General features: G+C 42.2%; 1 protein-coding gene across 5 annotated transcripts in view; it reads left to right on the forward strand.

Moving 5' to 3' along the window:
* Positions 1-6,684: 6,684 nt before the first annotated feature.
* Positions 6,685-22,318, forward strand: part of LOC118415940 (poly(U)-specific endoribonuclease-B-like) — a 29,715-nt gene continuing 14,081 nt past the window's right edge. The window contains exons 1-4 of one of the 5 annotated variants that reach the window (XM_035820900.1): positions 11,683-11,888; positions 12,742-12,837; positions 13,425-13,593; positions 14,069-14,129. In XM_035820900.1, the coding sequence (XP_035676793.1) occupies positions 14,105-14,129 (25 nt within the window). In that variant the 5' untranslated portion in view covers positions 11,683-11,888; positions 12,742-12,837; positions 13,425-13,593; positions 14,069-14,104. Of the gene's footprint in view, positions 6,777-7,611; positions 7,739-11,680; positions 11,889-12,729; positions 12,838-13,424; positions 13,594-14,068; positions 14,130-22,318 lie in introns of those variants that run through there. The other 4 variants (XM_035820897.1, XM_035820896.1, XM_035820898.1 and 1 more) reach the window with 4 other exon arrangements.

A 22,318-nucleotide genomic window follows, 5' to 3' on the forward strand; every position in this document is an offset into this window, starting at 1 on the left:
AGTCATCCTCCTCGTGGATTGAAGAATTCGTGCACGGCTGTTCATCACTGCCGAAGTCGTCTTGTTGGTCATCGTCACTGCTGCAATCGTCCCTCCACAACTGTCTTGCTCCTTCTCACTGCTGACGCAGTCTTGCTCTTCCCAACTAAAGTACTCTTGCTCATATTCACTGCTACATTCCTCTTGTTCATCTTCACTGCTGCAGTAGTCTTGCTCATCTTCACTGCTGCAGTAGCCTTGCCCATCATCACTGCTGCAGTCATCTTGCTCATATTCACTGCTACATTCCTCTTGCTCATCTTCACTGCTGCAGTAGTCTTGCTCATCTTCACTGCTGCAGTAGCCTTGCCCATCATCACTGCTGCAGTCATCTTGCTCATATTCACTGCTACATTCCTCTTGCTCATCTTCACTGCTGCAGTCATCTTGCTCATCTTCACTGCTACATTCCTCTTGCTCATCTTCACTGCTGCAGTAGTCTTGCTCATCTTCACTGCTGCAGTAGTCTAACTCATTTTCACTGCTGCAGTCATCTTGCTCATCTTCACTACCGCAGTCATCTTGCTCATCTTCACTGCTGCAGTCATCTTGCTCATCTTCACTACTACAGTCATCTTGCTCATCTTCACTACTGCAGTCATCTTGCTCATTTTCACTGCTGCAGTCATCTTGCTCATCGTCACTGCTGCAGTCATCTTGATCATCGTCACTGCTGCAGTCATCTTGCTCATATTCACTGCTGCAGTAGCCTTGCCCATCATCACTGCTGCAGTCATCTTGCTCATCTTCACTACTGCAGTCATCTTGCTCATCTTCACTGCTGCAGTCATCTTGCTCATCTTCACTGCTGCAGTCATCTTGATCATCGTCACTGCTGCAGTCATCTTGCTCATCTTCACTACTGCAGTCATCTTGCTCATCTTCACTGCTGCATTCCTCTTGCTCATCTTCACTGCTGCAGTCATCTTGCTCATCTTCACTGCTGTAGTCATCTTGATCATCGTCACTGCTGCAGTCATCTTGATCATCTTCACTGCTGCAGTCATCTTGCTCATATTCACTGCTACATTCCTCTTGCTCATCTTCACTGCTGCAGTCATCTTGCTCATATTCACTGCTACATTTCTCTTGCTCATTTTCACTGCTGCAGTCATCTTGCTCATCTTCACTGCTGCAGTCATCTTGATCATCGTCACTGCTGCAGTCATCTTGCTCATCTTCACTGCTGCAGTCATCTTGCTCATCTTGACTGCTACATTCCTCTTGCTCATCTTCACTGCTGCAGTCATCTTGCTCATATTCACTGCTACATTCCTCTTGCCCATCCTCACTGCTGCAGTAGCCTTGCTCATCTTCACTGCTACAGTAGTCTTGTTCATCTTCGCTGCTACAGTAGTCTTGCTCATCTTCACTGCTGCAGTCATCTTGCTCATCTTCACTGCTGCAGTCATCTTGCTCATATTCACTGCTACAGTAGTCTTGTTCATTTTCGCTGCTACAGTAGCCTTGCCCATCCTCATTGCTACAGTAGTCTTGCCCATCCTCACTGCTACAGTAGCCTTGCCTATCCTCACTGCTACAGTAGCCTTGTCCATCATCACTGCTATAGTCCTCTTGCTCATCTTCGCTGCTGCAGTCCTCTTGCTCTTCCTCGCCGCTCCAATATCCTTGCTCTTCCTCACTGCCCCAGTCTGGTTGTTGCCATTGCTTGATCTCTGTGGAGGTTTTATCTTTTTCCTGGAAGATAAGTACAGAGTGAATCATACATTTGTTTACTCATGGTACAGTAGGGCTAACAAAAGGGCGGTACCTTATCATCTCATTTTGAAACATCGTTTTTGCAATTTACAATGTTAATGTTGCTTTAAAACGAATTTCACTTTCGGTCCAACAGTGTAAAGAACTTCAAGAAAGGAATTGGTATTAGCCAATCTTGTTGATTATATGTTAAAGGTGATATACATAATCACTGATATGCATGTTCACGGACAGCCTGGTATGGTCTAATTTAGTGCATGGACTTGTAAACTTGGAGATGATGATGATGATGTTCCTCCGGACTATAGAACAACATTACTTATTTTGAGTTATTGAATAAATCCATAACGGTGACCGAACATTTCAAATATTTGGTTAATTTCCTCATTACAAGAGTGGTACTTTCCTCGCTGTTAGTTACTGACCTGTAGTTTGGGATAGCAAGCCCCGATTTGCCCGTCCGCATGGTAAGTAGTGATTGTGGCGGTCCTGTTTCCAAGGATGACTGTCGTCTCCTCTTGCCCAGCCAGGAAGCAGACGGTGTAGATGGCCAGCTCAAACTCCGGGCTCGTGCCCAGGAAGAAGCTGCCGAAGGTCTTCTTTCTGCCTTTCCACCGGAAGTCGATCGTGATGATGCGTTCGTCACACGCATGAGGCTGCATTGGGCGAGATTCGTGTTTCGATTACAAAAATAGGACCCTTTCAAAAAAGGAAGTGCTGCTATAACAGTTTAATTTCACAAATGAACCAGCCACTAACCCGGCAGCGTATCTTTGTGACGTTTCCTTGACGTTCCTCCTCATACAGCCGGACCCAGTTGTGGAAGCCAATGACCTTGCCTTTAAGTGTCTCTCCTACGAAGATATGTTCAAATGCTGAACTGCATCACAGGAAATAAATATCGTTAGACCGTAGTACGGGATGGTCTTGTACAGATCCAGCAACACATTCTCCCACACACTGAAATCCTAGTAAAGTGAGCACGAAATGTCGCATCGCTTTGTCAGTTCGCCAATTCAGTAACAACATTTCCAATGGCAATATACTGATAAAAAGCATAATCATACCGGTATGTCCCGTCTTTGCTAGGCCTTGGATGTAGATCAAACCACAACTCGTGCAGTTCGTCCTTAAATGCTTCCTTATAATTATGAGGCACCAGACCTTATGGAGAATTTAACGGAAGAAATTAGACACAACGAAGTCACAACAAAGATCATAAATTTGATTTAAAATGCGTGTATATCTGTACCAATGGAGAAGTTGATATAACATGAGATGCGTGTAACACGGTTTTACCAGAAAATGTACCTGAAAAAGTACCTGAAAGCGCACGACTTACCTTTACTAGACAAGAAGGAATGTGCCTCTTTCATGACCAAAGTCTCCAGACACTGCTTGAGAAATTCTCGAGCCTTGTTCACCTTCCTGGCTGTTAACCGCTCAGGTACTGAGGTTTCAGACTCATAGTTGTTCAGCAGCTCCATAAATGCTACAGACAGAGTTGTTTTGGACAAAGACTGAGCTGGTCATTTTCATGACAAGACAGTGAGGATAATGGGGATGGGCAAAACAAAACTCTACTGATGCATATGGTATCACAGAGTAAAAGCATGATTATGATAATGTGGCAAATTTAAATGACTTATTTCGTATTTAAAGTAAGACAGTACTATTTTCACCAAAGTTCACATCCTAAATAGATTCCCACATAAAAACAAAATCAGGCGTTGTGCCAGGGACACTGTACATCTGATTTAGCATTTTGATCTTATCATTCGTTTCCGCATTGCTAGAGTCCATTCCAAGACACCATGCGGATGTTTGTGGCCATTGTTTACAATTGATTTTAAAGTTTTGTAATTATATGTCCAGGACATTTGATACTTCAGAAATATTTGTAACACTGTTTCAACTTTATAAATATTTCCCTGGTCCTGTAAAACTTTGGAAATATTCATCGTGTGGAATTGGATACTTCTAATGGTTTCTAACTAATGACAACAGCATTCTACCATTATTTACCATTTTCTACCATTTTCTACCATTTTTTCTAAATGGTTCAGTGGGCTGGGAAGATAGCAATTCACACATCCTTGCAAAGTATGGTTGGGTGCCATGCAACAATGGCCCACCACAAAGGATCCACCAATGCCCAGCAGTGAAATCTAAAAATATACAGATACAACAATGGGGCTTACTTTTATGGGGGCAATAAACTAATTTAACCATTTGGCGAGGTTTACCATTTTTTGTAAATATTTGTAAACATCAAATAATCACACAGAGGTTTCACAATTATTCTAAATAAAGATATTTTTGTACAGTTACTTTCAAAATGTTTCTAAAATATTCAAAGAAATTCAAATAAATGGGTATTTTCTTAGTCAATTTTTTGAAAATAATTTAATTATTGTGGCTCAGATATTCTTTTATTCAAAATAATTCAGACTAATTATAAATATCGCCTAAAAACCCTCGTGGTGTCTTGGAATGGACTCTATAGGTTTTGAATTACCTAAATTTTGGGGCTATTTCGTTCGACGTCTGTATGGTCCTTAAACTTCGGACAGTTATGACGCACATCTAATCAAATTTTATACACCATTTTACAATTTAAAGAACAATTACATTAATGAAAAGCAACTAGTATTGATACCACGCTGCAGTAAGTCTCTGCAGAAATCATGTTTTTTCCACCCCAGTTACTCACCTTTATATGTTGGAATGTTTGCCAGTTTCTGCTCATTTACGTAGGCGAACAGCTTTTTACCCTGCAAAGATGATGGCTCTTTCAACTTATTACCTTCAAAATCCTTACTAGTAATAGGCCCTTAGTTATTACCCATACCAGAGGACATTGTTAAAAACACTATATATAGCCGGCTCTATTCACATTAGGTAATCAATCAGATACGTACATGACAAAAAGTTACCATTGGCAGATTTTCTTTTTCAACAGGAACGCGATTGGTATCTGCACATGTAGGAGGTACCATTCAATTTGCAAATTGTTATGGTGTAACTTTGCTAACATGGCATGTCTAGGTCAGGTTCTTAAGTGTGGTGTGAGGTGTCCATTGGTCTCAACTTTACGTATTAAGTAGGAAGTGCACTTCGTTGTGCTACAGGAATAAGGTCAATACTAAATCACTTCCACAAATACCTTCATTGGCGGCTTTAGCCTCAATTCGTAGTCCGTTCCTTGTTTCATCCTGTTGCGATCGAGGTTCCACAACCTGTCAGATACCGAGCAAATGTCAGATACTGATGCCATGGTAGCGATGAAAAAGTACTCCTTTTTCTTGTTTGGCACGATCTGTTGACAGATGTAATGTAAAATCCATGATTACCTTTAAAGTTATGTGTGTGTACGGTCTGTCAAAGCCAAAATAACTATTTAGTTTTGATGTTACTGCTGGTACTAGTTCTCAAAGCTATGTTTGAGTCACGGATAAACCACCGCATGCCTTCTTTTTTTCTGAATTAAGGCTATGTTACCATATAAACGTATATGACGAAACCATGTAACATGCAAGTTTGTTGAATCCAAAATAAGACAATCTCTACTTACCTGTCTGTTTTACTGTTCACTTATTAGAACTCGTGAAATGTCGACAAGTGTGGATTATGACTGCAAGTTATTCATAGACTGTGAATTTTGCAGATGTATCGCCTGGCCCCAAGGTTCTGGACCGAAGTTTCAGTACTAGTACCTCATTATTGCAGGAAGCAAGTGCCTGCTACATGTATCTAGGGGGTGGGTCAGAGAGGATCATGGGTACGGGAACGTGAAACTAGATACACCTCCGCCGTCAAGGGTTTGGTAAATTGTTTACTTTCACTAACGCTTTTTGTTGGTTTGTGATCATGACCATGGCAATTAATGCATAATTTGCAAGTATAGTCCGTTCTTGTTTCGGCGCTGAAATTGTGACCTGACAATGAATGTGTTTTCACCAGAGTTTTCCAAGCACACCTGCAGCAGGTCAAAGCTTGACCTCTGGCGTACGTGCCCGAGGAGCTCAAGACACCATTGCTTTGATTGGTCACGATACCAGAGCTTGGATTGGCCGCGCACGGCCCTCTCATCCTTCAATAACACGTCACCGAAGCTATAATTTGTACTATACTGAACACCGGAAGAACACTCTGGCTTTGAGCTAGACGGAACAGACGACAAAATTTTGGAATTTTGCGACAATTTACTCTGGGTAAGCAACTTAGTTTAAGTGTCAAAACCCTTCGATAATCAGCGATTCACAGACTGCACTCAAAGGTCTAGGCCTCAGTAGGGGAAACAGGTAAGGGAAAATATCTCTGTTTGGTTGACTTTTCCAAGCGACATTGTACAACAAAGGTTTAGTTTATTTTCTGATTCTTGATTTTAAGAATATTTTCTAGACTAATTGTATAATTGTACCTTTTACACTTTATAGCCTACAAAAATGTCTAGGTGCACCCACAGTCAAAAATAACGTGCACAGCTCCCCTCAAATTTGTGGTGCGCGAAGGTGCACAAGCACCTAGTAATTCGAGCCCAGGGTGGTCAAGCTGGGGGGTCACGAGCTCATCCCGGCTCAACTTAACCAGGATTTCATTCAGGGCACAAAGCGGAGAAGACACCCAGCTAACTAGTACATGTACTGGTTTAAATGAATAAACATTGCGACGACTATACAGAGAATGTTATTGTGTTCAATCGAAGCTGTAGGGCTGATATCGTCCCAGATATTGACCGAAGGAGGCCAAAAACATAGTAAAGATAGGGTAGTGTGACTAATCAGTGACTCAAGGTAAACGATGGACTCTTGCAACTGATTACTGCCTCTCCTTCCTTTATGATAATAATTTATGCGTTGGCCATGATTTCATATTCCGAGATTGAACATGTTTAATTTCTTTAGGTCGCGTAAACGTAGTGAACCATGGAGTCTGTGTCAGACGTGTGTACGAGGTTGTGGGATCTCGACCACAACAGGCTAAAGAAAGGGAAGGACTACAGAATCAAACTAACGGTAACTCCTGATTTTACCTTAAATCCTAACTCAAAGTTCTCTTGTTAACACCGTCAGTGCCTATTTCAATACAGCTTACTTACATGTAGCTCAGGGACAATCTTAGAAACTTAAATCTAACCCTAGAATAGGAGTGCTGGAGTATACGGGTGTTTGAACGAAGGGATAAACAAATTACTTCGATACCATCTTTCATAAGAGCCCATTTAAAGTGATTGATATTTATATATGTTCCCACGATATATGTTCGCACGCACGTATGCATACATACAAGGTAGCATTGCAATGATAGACAAATGTATCAAAATTACTTATTCGAGAGTGTGTACCAAACTGACAAAAAACTTATATTGGCTAAACGTTGTTTATTTTTTGCTTGAACGACGCTGTTTTTCAAAGAAACTTGACACCGTGGTATCTGTTTCGTAGGGTTAAATGCCCGAGGCACTCATTTTAAAGGCTGCATTATGTACATTGAAAATAATCCGTCAGCAGCTACAGAAAAGATCGACTGGGGGGTCACGGCCACCTTTGTATTGTGTTTACATGAGACGTTCCATCACGAATGTAAACAATGTAAAGTTTCACAACACAAGGGGAAAGCCTATTATCCAAGCAGACGTTTAGCACACTCTGACACTTGGGGACCCATTCTCTGTGTAATAAACTAATAGTGGTAGCCACGAAATGTTTAGTTCAACAGTCAACATTATCATGTAAGTACCCTTGTGTTATACTTTGTATAAAATGTATGCATAACAATTGTATTTGACGTGTTAGACACGCACTCTGATAACTGTTAATATTGTCTTGCCACTGGCAACTTTGACAAGTTAATGAACATTTCCTGCAATGGCATGATTTCGCCACTTTAAACATGAAACGTGCATTGTTATTGCAGGGCAACAGATTGTTCTCCTTCGTGAACAGGGAGAAAATGGAGAACATCCCGACGTATCGTGGTGAGAACCAACATCTTTAGCCTCTGTCGAACGGTTCCCTAACACACGTCACTTTTGTCAAAAATATTTACCTCATGTTGGCAATAAAAGTATATCGGTGTTGATGATTGTATTAATTCAGTTTTGACAGTAACAATTATGGAATCTCTCAATACAAATAATAGAACAATGCCTTTGTAGCTCAACAATTGTATAAGATGCAACCTATGAAAACTTCTACTTCGCAAAAAATAGAATTCAAGATCAGTTACTACTCCAGCCACACGTTTCTTTCATAATGTGTGTTCATGCCCACCGACTCTCTTGTGCCCCCCCCCCCCCATTACACACTGACACATACATTCTGAGGTACCTAAAATGATTAATGATTTCTACAGCTGTCTTGGCCGCGCAGTTATAGATGGTCCCCATTTTTCAAAACTTTTAAATCCCCCCTGAATCGCTGTTTGGAGACTGACGTCATGAGAGAAGCACACACATTCTTGTTAAGTAAAGGTACGTTATACATGGTATAATCAGACTGATTTCAGAGAGGGCTCACGATTTTTCTTCTTTGTCACAAGTTTAGTTGGAGTGGCCTAGACTTTGAGTAATTACATATTATACTAACGACTACCGGCTACAGACCTGGTCCCTCAGAGTTACAAGAAGGACTTCAAAGAGAAGCTTTACGAGCTGTGGTTCGAGCTGCACCCAAGACCTAACAGAGACGGGACAAGCGGTGTGTAATACTTCTGAAATCATCTTTCTCTCTCTCCTCTCCTCTCTCTTTCTCTTTGTGCGCATGTATGTGTGCATATGTGCCTGCATTTGTGTATGATAGTGTGTGCCTCTGTGCATGTGTGTGTGTGTCCGTGTATGTGTATGTGTGTGTGTGTGTGAGCGCGCGCCTGTGTGTTTGTGTGCTCGTGTGTACGGATATTCGCGCGTGTTGTTTTTCGTGTATGTGCATGCGTGCGAGCATGTGTGTGCGAGTGTGATATATTGCTACGTAGGGCCAGATTTAAGTCTGATGAATTGTTCATTCAGGTCTGCATTCGAACATGTCTTTGTGGGAGAGACACGGAATGGCCTGGTTCTCGGCTTCCACAACTGGGTCCAACTGTATGACTGCAACAAACACAACTTACAGTCACCGGCTTGTACCACCACTCGTTACCAAAGGTCCTTTATTCCGTATGCTACACATCACTGGAATGATCTTTATTTAGCTGTTCGGTCATTAAATCCTTCAACATTCAAAAACTACTTAATAAAATTGGTTCGCCCTTCCCCTAACACACATTTTAGACATGGCCCCAGGTACGCCTGCGTTTTACTAACACGCCTCCGCATCGGGACTTGTAGTTTGAACTTTAGCTTATTCACACGTAATCTAGTCGATAGTCCTTCTTGTAGCTGTGGCTCCCGATGCGAAAGCGTTGTCCATTATTTATTGTACTGCCCAAACTACAACCATCTTAGAAAAACCCTTCTCTGCAATCTTCAAGACCTTTTAACCCTTGATTTGAAAACTACGTCTGACCCAGTCTTAACTCAACTTTTACTCAAGGGTTCACCCACTTTACCAACAGTAACAAATAACCATATCATGCAGCTTACACAGACATACATACTCCAGACCAACCGTTTTCAAACTGATTGACATTTTCCTTTAAATCTTGTATGTATATATATATTTATTTGTTGGATCCGTCACCCCACTGCTGTACTACTGTTTTTATTTGATCTCACATTGTTTTGTCCTTTGTTTATTTTATTTTCAAATGTCCTAGTGGTAATGTTAAAATTAGCTGCTAGAGTGCATTTACCACTGTGTCTTGTCTTATATGTATGCCAATAAAAAAAAAAAAAAAACTGTATGACGAGGAGCGCCTGGGGAACGTCAACTACAAGCGCCACAGGGTGAGCAGTAGGTTTCTGGGCTATTTCATTAGTATCAATTCATCAGAAACAACTAACAATTGCGTTATCATATCAACATTACATTGACATGAATTTTTGTCCGTGTTGCAACAGACATATAAATGGCAACAGATCTGGGTCAGCTTACTGATGTGTCCTATATGTGGCAGAGACTATCATTCTCGCATAGGACTGTTTGGCTATAACCAAAGCTGTAGGGTTGATATCAGTCAGGACTACCTTCCTACCTACTTTGTCCCTTGACCTCCAGGTCGTTAGGGCGGCAGATGTAGGTTATACAGATGTCAGCCTGAACATATGTGTAAAATTTGATAAAAGGTATTATTGGCAACCGCCAATGATATTTAACCAACTGCCTACATTATCAATCCAATGAAAATAGCAACGCATCAAATTTGGATGAAATGCATAGTCAACAAAGTTGTAGCATTGGGTAACTATCATACATATACTCTCATCCATTCTAGCCTCAGGCCTGCGACAACCGCATCATCACGATTGACTTCACCTGCAATAACAACAATAAAACTTTCGGCAGCTTCTTCCTGGGAACGAGTCCGGAGTTTGAGCTGGCTATCTACACAGTCTGCTTCCTGGCTGGGAACGAGGATGAGACGATAGTATCTCTGGGAAACAAGACTGCAACAATCCTCACTAATGTCTACAGTGTGAACGGCCAATTTCAAATAGGAGCTTGCTATCCCATACTTCGGGACAGTTACCAGTTAGAAGATAGTCTGGCGATTGACCTTAATATGGTAATTATAAAATAGTTAGATTTCCATTTGTTTGATGGTATCACCTTTCTTTCTATGTTTAATCAAAACGTCGTTATTCTTAATGTGACCAACAGATTTGTAAGTTTTTTCTTCGTGTTCATATTTATCATATAATTATTGAGTCACTCAAAAGACAATGCTAATAGTTATCATTGCTATGTATTCTATAGAAGGGCTTCAATTTAACGTCCTTAAGGTAACCTATATATTCATTCATGACCACCACCGCCTTTATCAGATCTATGCTACAGCATTTTCGTTGATAAAAGAGTGAAACATCTTGCTGCCGTGTTCTTCCCTTCCCCAGGAACAGACCAAGACGCCTGAAGGGCAATACGTTCAAATCCCGATCGACCCTCAACCGGAGCTTACCTCAATCGTCATTGAAGAGGTGGACCTCCCACGCCAAAAGCAGACGAGAAAAGATAATTCTTTGTGCAATTGCACTATTCTCTGAGGAATTGAAACTGAATCAGTTACCTTCAAGAAAGGGCGAGGTCCGTGTAGCCATCGACCACGATGAGGACTTCCTTCGCCGAAGACATGAGCGGAAAGCGACAAAAGATCCGTGTTGCACCATTCTTCGAATTGCAAACAGCACGTTTCAAATTTGATTTACCTAATGCAAGCATACTTTCATGATAATGCTGAATTCTGTAACAGTTATTACCCAAACATACAGAAAAGGCATCCTTACACGAACTGTATATTTTTGAATTTTAGTAACCTCTCTTATGTAATGTAACCGGGTGTGCTACACAAGAAACCAACATGAGATCACGGTGTGTCAAATGTTGTTTTAGATAATAATCTTTATTGCATATTCTTTCTCCGGGAGAAATGCATCCTAGTATTCTTAACATGTTGCAATAAAGCGATTGTGTCAAAAACATAATGTCAATTTCGTTATTCGTGCTCGGTAACCGTGAAAACGACAGACGTCAACTTTCGTGCGCGGCTATTCACTCTTTTCGGTACGTGCGGTGGGTTCTTTAAGTTAACGTGCTTAAGGTATAGCTGTCCTCAAAACTAATGGAGATTAGGGAGGAATCTCCTTCCTTGTAGCCTCTTAACACAACCTTTGCCAATTTGCCTAGGAGGAAAAGTGTGAAACAGACTGAGAGTTGTTGAGTTTCGGTTAAGATCCCGAAATCCTCGACTACACCAGAATAGCAGGCGGAGAATTTCAATACACCTTCAGCGGGCATTGACCTTGACGAAGCATGACCTTTGCACTTACGTGCAAAGGTCATAATACAAAGCGTTGACTGAACCGCAGGTTACTTCCACCCTTCACAAATGCGTCACCGAAACTAGAACAGTCTCTGAGCCATTGTGGCAATTTGCAAATCTGAGGGAGCAGCAAGTGTCAGAAATCCTCGGCAATCAGCGATATTTAGACTGCATTCCAAACTCTTGCCTTCGGAAGGGCACTGAACATGCAGGTAAGGAAATGTACTTCCGTGGGTATGCTTTAAAATCACAAACGACTACAAACGACTGTAACATGCAGTGTATATGAGGTGACGACCTTGTGTACGCTCTCTGGAGACATTGTTTATACATTTATGAATTTAAAAAACGCAGCAAGTCTGACGTATTCACCAGTTATTTCTAGTTAGTCCGGTTGCAAGATTAAAACAATTCCAGGCCACCATGTTGGATCGTGCTTGCTTGCATTTGAGGCTGAAAAACACTTCGTATACAAGTTTTATAAATTGGCAACCATGCAATGATAGAATTGTGGTATGCTATAATCTATAAACCAACAGCTTTCAAAGTTTTATCGCCCTGTCGCCTACAGAGTCGAAGAAGGTATCGATAACTTCCCCATGCAGACTCCTAGCACGGGCGATCCAACATGGCGGCGAAGAATCGCTTCGATCTTGAAACCAGTGGACTAACTCGAAATAACTCATCAATATGTAGAAGTTGTTGCGTTTTTTAAAGTCATAAATGTATTAACATTGTCTCCAGTGCGTCACACAAGGTCGTTGCCTCATATACACTACTCATTAGAGTCGTTTGCGGTTGTTTGTTGTCGTTTGTGGTGTTCCGACCGTACTTCCGTGTTTGGTTGCCTTTTACAAGCGTCAGCCTATCTGCGTGTTGTGTTTTTTTTAACATACATATACATGGTGCGAGCCTGTCGCTAGTGAAGATTAATCCTGAATATTGAAAGACTAAAAATTGATAATATAGTAATACTGTGGCTTTGATAACACATTTCGATATGGCACATATCACATTCAATAGACCGCCTGAACGAAGATTCCTTCCCCGTAGACGTATACGTAGTGCACCATGGAGTCTGTGTCAGACGTGTGCGCGAGGCTGTGGGATCTCGACCACAACAGGCTGAAGAAAGGGAAGGACTACAGAATCAAACTAACGGTAACTCCTGGTTTTACCTAAAATCGACTAGATTACTTCATGCACTTCCTAACTTATCTGGTTAAAACGTCCAGAGCGACCATTTTAATACAGCTCTAAGGCTTAGGTCACATTTCCAAACCGGGGCCCGGTCGTGCAGCTTTTAGGAGGGAAAAGAATGATATAAAACACATCAGAATACACAAAATATCAACATACGATTCATGGGCATAATTTGTGTATATTTCTAGGTATACATTTTATTTTTCGTGTCTTTAAATATCACGGCCGGCCCCGGATTGGAAATGTGACCTAAGTCTTACTGGGACTATTCTAGAAACTTAACTGTTCGATACCCTAACCCTAACCATAGAATAGAACTGTCGGAAGATACTAGTACACGTTGGAGTGTTGGAACGCATAGTGGGGTGTGGGGGTGGGGTTGGGGTGTGGGGGATGTTGAACCTTTGAAAAGAGCCTGTTTAAAATGATTGATTTGTGTGTCACGTTCGCAAGATATTGGCTGAGAAATAGAGTATCATTATTGATGGTGCACATTACATGCACGTATACATACATTTTTCGGCAAAGGAGACTGCGTTTTGCAGGTCACTGCTGGAGGAAAAAGGATGAAGTCGTGCACAAACTGTTACTGTGGAATCCGAACCACGGAAACAGAGGCAGGGGAAGACCGCGGAAGTCGTACACAAAGCAGCTTGCTGAAGACAGCGGTTTGGACCTGCAGCAACTTCCCGCAGCGATGGAGGACAAAGAGGGGTGGAGGAAACTAGTTATGCAGACTGCGGAGTGCGGAGTGATACATACGTATAACGTAGCATTGCAATGATTGATATCAAAATTATACATTCGAGCGTGTGCGCCAAACACAAAGACCTAAACGTACTTTGCTTGCACGACGCTTAGAATGTTTCTAAAGAAACTTGACACCGTGGTATCTATTTCGCAGGGTTGAATGCCTGAGGCAATTAACATTGAAAATGATTCGTCAGCCGCTACAGAAATGATCGAGTAGGGGTCATGGCCACCTTTGTACTGTGTTTACATTTAGACGTTGTGAACAATGTAAAGTTTCACAACACATGGGGAAAGCGTATTCTCCAAGCAGATATTTGTAACACTCTGATACCTTTTAACAATGTCTTGCCACTGGCAACTTTGACAAGTTAATGAACATTTCTTGCAATGGCATGATTTCGCCACTTTAAACATGAAACGTGCATTGTTATTGCAGGGCAACAGATTGTTCTCCTTCGTGAACAGGGAGAAAATGGAGAACATCCCGACATATCGTGGTGAGCACTAACCTACATCTTGGAACGATTTTCGGACACACATCACTTTTGTCAAAGACATTAAAGGCAATCTAAGCAATTTTACAGCGTCAAAGTGGAAATATTCTGAATAAGGCAATCTGCATGATATTGACATCTACTGCACTGTATTCTCACATTTACATCATCATTTGATACTTTGAGCGGTCAAAAACAGCCCAGAGACAGGTTGCACGAGGATATTCCTTATTATTGTACCCCCCCCCCCAAATAAGGACTTGATCTGGAATCCTTGTGCAACTCATTCCCGCGCTGTTTTTAACGGCTCGATTTATGAAATAATGACGTAAATGTGCTAAAATAGTGCATTAGATGTCAATATCATACAGACTGCCTTATTCAGAACATTTCCACTCTTAACAATGTGATATTGCCTAGGTTGCCTTTAACCTTGCGTTGACAATAACAGTAGTGCTGACAATTACAATCTCTCAGTGTTGACAGTTAAATTGGCTCAATGTTGACAATTACAACATCGCGCTGTTGACGATTTCAATCGCTCGGCCACTGTTAAAGTCGCAATCTCCCAGTCTAAAAAATTACAGTCGCTAAGTGTTGACAATAACAATCGCTAAAAACAAATAACACATACAATATCATTGTGGCTCAACAATTGCTTAAGATGCAACCAATGAAACCTTCTGCTATGGGACATCAGTTCTAGATCAGTCTGCTCACTACTCTCCAAGCAGAGGTTAGGCTCCGGCTGTTTTTAAACTTTTTTTAGTCTTTTTTTATCGGGTTTTCTATTTATATTTCAGCCATACATAGTATGGTGAAATATATTGTATTCGTAATGTTTCTTTCTTTCTTTCTTTCTCCTGTCAAATCTTCAAAGTGATTCATCTCCGCCGTTCCTGGACCGAATGACCTGAAATTTGGCACAGCGGTAGAATAGGCCAATACCTAGATGTGTTTTTCTCAGTTTTTTCATATCTGCCTCTAAAATGATTTTATTGAGGTTTAAAGGTCATGTTTTGACCAAAACGGTATATTTTGGCCCCCTGTACCCTGGTCGTACAATGGAGTGGCCTGAAATTTGGTGTAAATAGGCATTAGATAGTTGGTAAAATGATCCAAGTAAAATTTCTGGCATAAACTACTTTAAAATGCTTAATTTCAGCACTTTTCTGAGGGTAAATTGGCTTTCTTTTGGCCTCCTGCCGTGAACTCCAGTGACCCCAATAACTCCAGCCCTGGGCGACAGGTGACAGGTGTCTGTCTGCTAATTAATTGAATTGTGCCGCCAGCCAATCAGCGAAGAGAAAGAAACACTTCGTCGGCAATTGGTATCAAAGCAACCAATGACACAACACTTCTCAAGCAAACCGCGAATTTCCAAAACTGAAGCTGATTGGCTAATATTGTCACGTGTATATGTAGACGAAACCATTCATGTTTGGGAGGATTTGGAAATCTATGTTACTCAATAAAAGGTACTGCAAAGAATATAAGAAGATAATATGTGCATTGTTTTGAAAAATATTTATCATACAGTAACACAATGATAGATATACGGAATGAAACCTTCAGGTCTGACATATTTGTACAGAGCTTCTTGAACATTCCAACCCAGCTACTTGGACTCGTCCAGTGCGTCACATGTATGCAAGATTGTGTTGCGTGAACTAGACGGCAAGCGCAGCTTCGGAGTTCCTCGAATTTTCTGCGCTTTTTTACGTCAGTTTCTACCCAATTTTGGTTGTCATCGGTGGCAGAACATCATAAGGTAAGAAATGGCTATCCTTCCATTGTCCACTCCGTTGTTATTGTACTTTGAAAGGTGTTTTCGTTTGTGAAATTCGTCAGTACGTCCTTGGTACGTGCAAAACCGCGGGCAAGTGCTAACGAGCACTGGCGCGCTGTCGTCATTGTGTAAACCTCTCCGTTTGCTGTCAAAAACAATTGACAAAAAAATATTCCTAGACGTTACTTGCGTCTTTCCATATTTCTGTTGAATAATGATTTACTTGCGAGTTTGTTTATTTCCGTGGAAACATCTCTTAACTCTTACGTTTTGATGCAGTCAGGACGAATTTAGGTGCCGTCCTTTGGATTATGTGTAAATAATTTTCACGTAAAATTACGAGCAGCTATACTTGAAAACTCTGCTCCAATAATTTCACACGAGATGTCATGGTGTTTCGTGCATAATTCTGTTTGTTGACGGTAACTGAATATTTTATTTTGGTCGTGAGGACGTCCACATATTTTTCTATGGGGAGGGGGGCAAATAGTTTCACAAGGTTAACCGAATAATAATTTTTCGTTCGTTCATTATATGCTGCTTACTGCATGGTTGATGTAAGAAGTGAAATGCCGTACACATATCTATGCCATGTTTTGGGGCATTTAGCAAAACTGCAAGCAAGAATGTTATACTTTGCCACCAATGTTGGTTGGTTGAAGTTGGTTTGTGAAACCTATGTTATTCCAGCCCATAGTTATGCCAGGGGTCATCATAGCCATAATTTGTTTCATGTTGAATGTTGTATACTATAAACCTGACACTGGCACAGTGTGGTCGTCTTTGAGTCAGTGCACACTTGTAACATAAATGGCGCTGTTGTTACAATAAGCCATTTGCACAAAAGCCCTCTCACACAGAGATCAGAACGCATGTGCAGCAAGCCGGCAACAGAAATTCTACTTTGTAGATAATATGTGAAAGGTAAGGTCGCTGTTTGCGGGGACTTAATGTTGCGGTAGCGGGAAAATGGATTGTTTGTATAGCGCCATCCCACAACTAAAATGCATTCACAGTACTGTACTTACATAGTCATACTGTAATGGAAAAGCCACCTCCTCTATAAACCACCAGTCAGTACCATTTACTGGTTACTCGGCAACGGTTCTACAAATGGACAGAAAAGTCTGCTTTTGATTTTGACAGTGCTAGCATGCTCAACTCTCACTGATCTAACCATATCTATACTTTGAATAATGCAGCACAGTATACTTTTCTATGGTGTTATACAGTACATTGTATGGACTCCAATGGAGAAATGAATGAATGCAAACTAAAATAAAATTGTGTCTTGTAAGTATTCATGTTTCTCCACTGTATCAAGTATCTCAAACATTTTACTGTGGTATTGAGACATGGAGAAATGAATGAATGCGAACTAAAATAAAATAAAATTGTGTCTTGTACGTATTCATGTTTCTTCACCATTATTATTTATAACGAGTACCTCAAACATGTCATTGTGGTACTGAGACAATATGATACTGAGAGTAGCGAAGTGGTCACCATGAAAACTGTGAACATAAAACCACCATTTAGTTTCTGTATTTACAGTATTACCAAGAATTTTTGTCGCCCGCACATGTGTACTCTAATAGAGGGTAAGCAAAACTCCATTTCAAGCATACTGGTTATATTTTTCATCTTTTTTTTCAGTCAACCATCATATGATATGCAACCTTTATTTTTTCTTTCTTTAAAGTTGAAGGCTTCATAATTGTTGACCCAATGTCTAGTAACTAAATAAAAGTACTAATGTCTCAAAGAACTGCTGCTACACTCTCATATTTGTAATATTTCAGGAGGAATGCCACGTCGACGTAAGAATAAGACTTCTGCTGAATTGATGAGGCTGAATGCCTGGAAGGGACAACAGGAAACAAAGACAGCTGGTAAGCAGGAATTGGAGGTAAGACTAAGAGGGCAGAAGCCAGCTGATGAGCAGGAAGTGGAGGTAAGAGGTCAGGTGCCAGCTAATGAGCAGGAAGTGGAGGTAAGAGGACAGGAGCCAGCTAATGAACAGGAAATAGAAGTAGCAGGACAGGACCTAGATGACAAGCAGCAATTACAGGTAACTGGGCTGGAGCCAGCTGATCCAAAGGAAGTAGAGGTAACAGGGGAGTGGAAGGATAGCGAGTTCACATTCAATCCCTTCACACAAAATGATCAATTGCAACTAGCAGGCCAGTTGAACCTTTCTGTTCATCGATATCTCAATATTCAGGAAAGGAATGTTCCTTTGGAGGCACCAATCAGTCCCATCAGAATTATTGGGGATGGTAATTGTTTCTATAGAGCTATTAGTTACCTTATTTGTGGCACCCAAGACTATCATGATGTATTAAGACAGCGTACAGTTGAATATATGTCAACATTGTCTGAAGATGTTTACAGGCCTTGGTTGGCGTTCGAGCACCCTGAAAAAACCATGGACCAGTACCTGTCTCGTGATGGTCGAAGCATGCAGAATCGTCATCCAGCAGATCTTGAAGCATGGGCCACACAGGTAGAAATAAATGCGATGTCTTCACTACTGGGAAGACGCATCTTTGTGTACGGTAAGCATGGCTTTAACATTAAGTGGGAATGGATGAAGTACCCATGGTGTGAGAGTAATACAAGCATGTTAGATGGTAGAAATGCTATATACATGCAACATACGAATGGTAACCATTTTGATGTTGTCACAGCAACAGTTTTCAACAAAAGACAGACAAGGAGTATGTCACGGCGCCACAGAGAGGAAACTACAGAAGCCTCACAAGTTGCCTGCATCAAGAGAAAGACTGTGCTGAATGCCAATAATGATGACGACGACCGGAAAAGGGTCAGACGAGACCGAGAAAGGAAACGGTACCAGGAGGATCCGGAATATGCCAAGGCCCAACGGGATGGAAAGAAGACTCGATATAGCACAGATAAACAGCACGCCCAGGAGAAGCGCGAAACGGAACGGGAGCGAGCACTGGAGCGCTATCACACTGATGATGACTATGCCAAGCAGAAGCGCGAAACGGAACGGGAGCGAGCACTGGAGCGCTATCACACTGATGATGACTATGCCAAGCAGAAGCGCGAAAGGGAGCAGGAGCGAGCACTGGAGCGCTATCACACTGATGATGACTATGCCCAGCAGAAGCGCGAAAGGGAGCAGGGGCGAGCGCTGGAGCGCTATCACACTGATGATGACTATGCCCAGCAGAAAAAAAGAAATGTGCAGATTAACAGACAGAAGAAGCAGAATTTAGCGGATGTCAATAAGGACATTGAACAGTTCCAGATGGAATGCAAAGAGGGACCAGAATATGTTTGCACTGTATGTCACAGGCTTTTGTTTCGCAATCAAGTCGTAATCTGTCATCGTGATGGTAAAAAATCAAGGTATGTTCAGGCTGTTAAGCACTGTCTTACAGGTACGTATGTACATCAATGCAACGTGGACTGCAACCCACATGCGTGTCCCATAGCTAAGTCATCTAGGGGCAAAGAGTGGATATGTCACTGTTGTCATAGGCACATGATAGATAAAAAGACAATTCCATACGAGGCCCAGAGTAATAAGATGAAGGTCCCAGAAATACCCCCTGAGCTGAAAAGTCTCAATACTCTGGAGTCCCAACTGATAGCCAAGAGAATACCATTCATGAAAGTTGCAGCTCTCCCGAAAGGGGGTCAGAAAGGTGTTGTTGGCCCAGTAGTGTGTGTCCCAGCAGATGTGAGTGAAACGCATGCAATCCTTCCCAGAATGCCTTCAGAAGCTCAGTTAATCAAGGTGAAACTTAAGAGGAAGCTACAGTACAGTGGGCATCACATGTATAGACAAATCAGTCCATTGAAGGTTGATGTTGCTTTGAAGTATCTTGTTGAAAATAATGAACATTACAGCGGTACGTCTATCGATGCAGACTGGGCTACTTCTTGGAATGAAGAAGGAGGCCTTGTTGAACCATCTGTTGCTGAACAAGGAGGGAATGGCACCTTAGAAGTTCATACAGCTCCTGAGCACCGCGAGTCTGTCACTGCAGAGGGGGATCATATGGAAGGGCCAACTAGGAATGATATGGAAGATGATGAAACAGACAACGTTATTCAACAGGTAAATGAGGAAGAAGCCATGGAAGTAGCAGCTCTTAGTGAGGAAGAAACTGTGGAAGAAGCAGCTCAGAGCAAGGAAGAAACCATGGAAGAAGCAGCTCGGAGCAAGGAAGAAACTGTGGAAGAAGCAGCTCTGAGCGAGGAAGAAACCATGGAAGAAGCAGCTCTGAGTGAGGAAGAAACTGTGGAAGAAGCAGCTCTGAGTGAGGAAGAAACTGTGGAAGAAGCAGCTCTGAGCAAGGAAGAAACTGTGGAAGAAGCAGCTCTGAGCAAGGAAGAAACTGTGGAAGAAGCAACTCTGAGCGAGGAAGAAACCATGGAAGAAGCAGCTCTGAGCAAGGAAGAAACTGTGGAAGAAGCAACTCTGAGCGAGGAAGAAACCATGGAAGAAGCAGCTCTGAGCGAGGAAGAGGAACTAGACAGCCGCTTGCGGGGACTGCCACATGACACTTGCCTCCAGCCAGTAGATATAGGACAGGATTTTCTTGACCACCACGATGAACGCGTCATGTGTGTGGCTCCAGGAGAAGGGAGCAAACCAATTTCTGTGTTCCAGGAGGTTGGGGGAGAGGCAATGTCCTTCCCTGTTCAATTCCCTACTGGAAAGTTTTCTTTTAATGTTGATCGTGATGTAAGTATTACGCCCAGCAAGTACTTCAAGGCACGCCTTATGGGTGCAGATACGCGGTTTGCAAGCGACACTAACTACATATTCTTTGCACAATACGTAACAGAGTTGCGCTTCATACAGTCGAATATTTCCATATCTATGCGCAAAGGTTCGCCGACGACAAGTGGCGGCCGTAAAATATCTGCTGGTATGTTGTCAAACAAAGAGGACTTACAGGCTATACTTAAGTCAGATGAAGGCTATCGCTTCCTTCAGCCAGTCAGGGGTACTCCGCAGTTCTGGGACAAGGCGCTAAATGAATTGTATGCAATGATAAGACAGCTGGGAATTCCCACGTGGTTTGCTACGTTTTCTGCTGCAGATTTGCGCTGGCCAGAAGTGTTAGAGGCGATTCGACAAGATCATGGCACAGTACCAGTAAGCGACTTGTCGTGGGAAGAGCGTTGTGACATTTTGAAGAGTAATCCTGTCACAGCTGCTCGCATGTTTGATCGCAGAGTCAAGCTGTTTTTCAAACACCTCATTAAATCTCCATCGCAGCCAATTGGCGAGGTCATAGACACGTTCACGAGGACTGAATTCCAGCAAAGGGGCTCACCCCATATCCATTGTTTGTTTTGGGTGAAAGATGCACCAAAATTGGGTGTAAATTCTGAAGAAGAGATCTGCTCTTTTGTGGACAGATATGTGTGCTGTCAGCTGCCAAACTCAGAAACAGATAAGGAGTTATTTGACATAGTTAGCCAGGTTCAAATGCACCGAAAGGGTCATACATCGTCATGCAAGAAAGGTGGCAAGATCTGTAGGTTTGGATTCCCTAAGCCTCCAGTGAATCAGACATTTCTGTGCAGCCCTGTCTCCCTACAGGACCTGACCGATGAAGAATCAGCATCCATTGCTGGAAGGAAGAAGCAAGCCGAATCTGACCTGAAAAAATTCTGGGATGTGTTGGACAAGAAAACAGAGCCAGAGAAGTGCTCCACTGAGGACGTTCTCAAGGAGGCCAATCTCACCACTGCACAGGTCTGTGACGCTTTGAACTTGATTGCAAACAGGAAGCAAGTATTCCTCAGACGCGAGCCAAAGGACATGTGGGTGAACAATTTCAATCCACATCTGCTCCGAGCTTGGAACGCGAACATGGACATCCAATATGTTCTCGATGCGTACAGTTGTGTCAAGTACATAGTATCATATATCAGCAAAGCAGAAAGAGAAATGGGAAAGCTGCTCAAACAGGCTCAGAAAGAGGCAAGGGAAGGCAACGAGGATGTACTGACAGAAATGAGGAAAGTTGGCAACGCCTACCTTCACCACAGGGAAGTGAGTGCCCAGGAGGCTGTCTATCGTGTCTGTAGCCTGAACTTGAAGGAGTGCTCAAGACAAGTCACATTCATTCCAACAGATGAACAAGCTAATCGCTTGTCAAAACCTTTGGCCGACATTCAGAAGCTTGCAAGCGAGGGAAACGGTGATGAAGAAAACATCTGGATGCCGAGTATTATGGATCGGTACAAGGCGAGGCCACAAGAAGAACCTTTCCGATCAATGTGTGCTGCAGAATTTGTCTCCGAGTATCGCGTCGTTTCTTGTTCAGGCCAGCAAGAAAATGCTCAGCAGTCTTCCAGAGGGGAAGCAAGGCATGTGTTGAGGGATAATTACGGGGCTGACAAAAAC

This window comes from Branchiostoma floridae, chromosome 5 (genome assembly GCF_000003815.2).
Source record: "Branchiostoma floridae strain S238N-H82 chromosome 5, Bfl_VNyyK, whole genome shotgun sequence".
In the NCBI taxonomy this organism is placed as follows: domain Eukaryota; kingdom Metazoa; phylum Chordata; class Leptocardii; order Amphioxiformes; family Branchiostomatidae; genus Branchiostoma; species Branchiostoma floridae.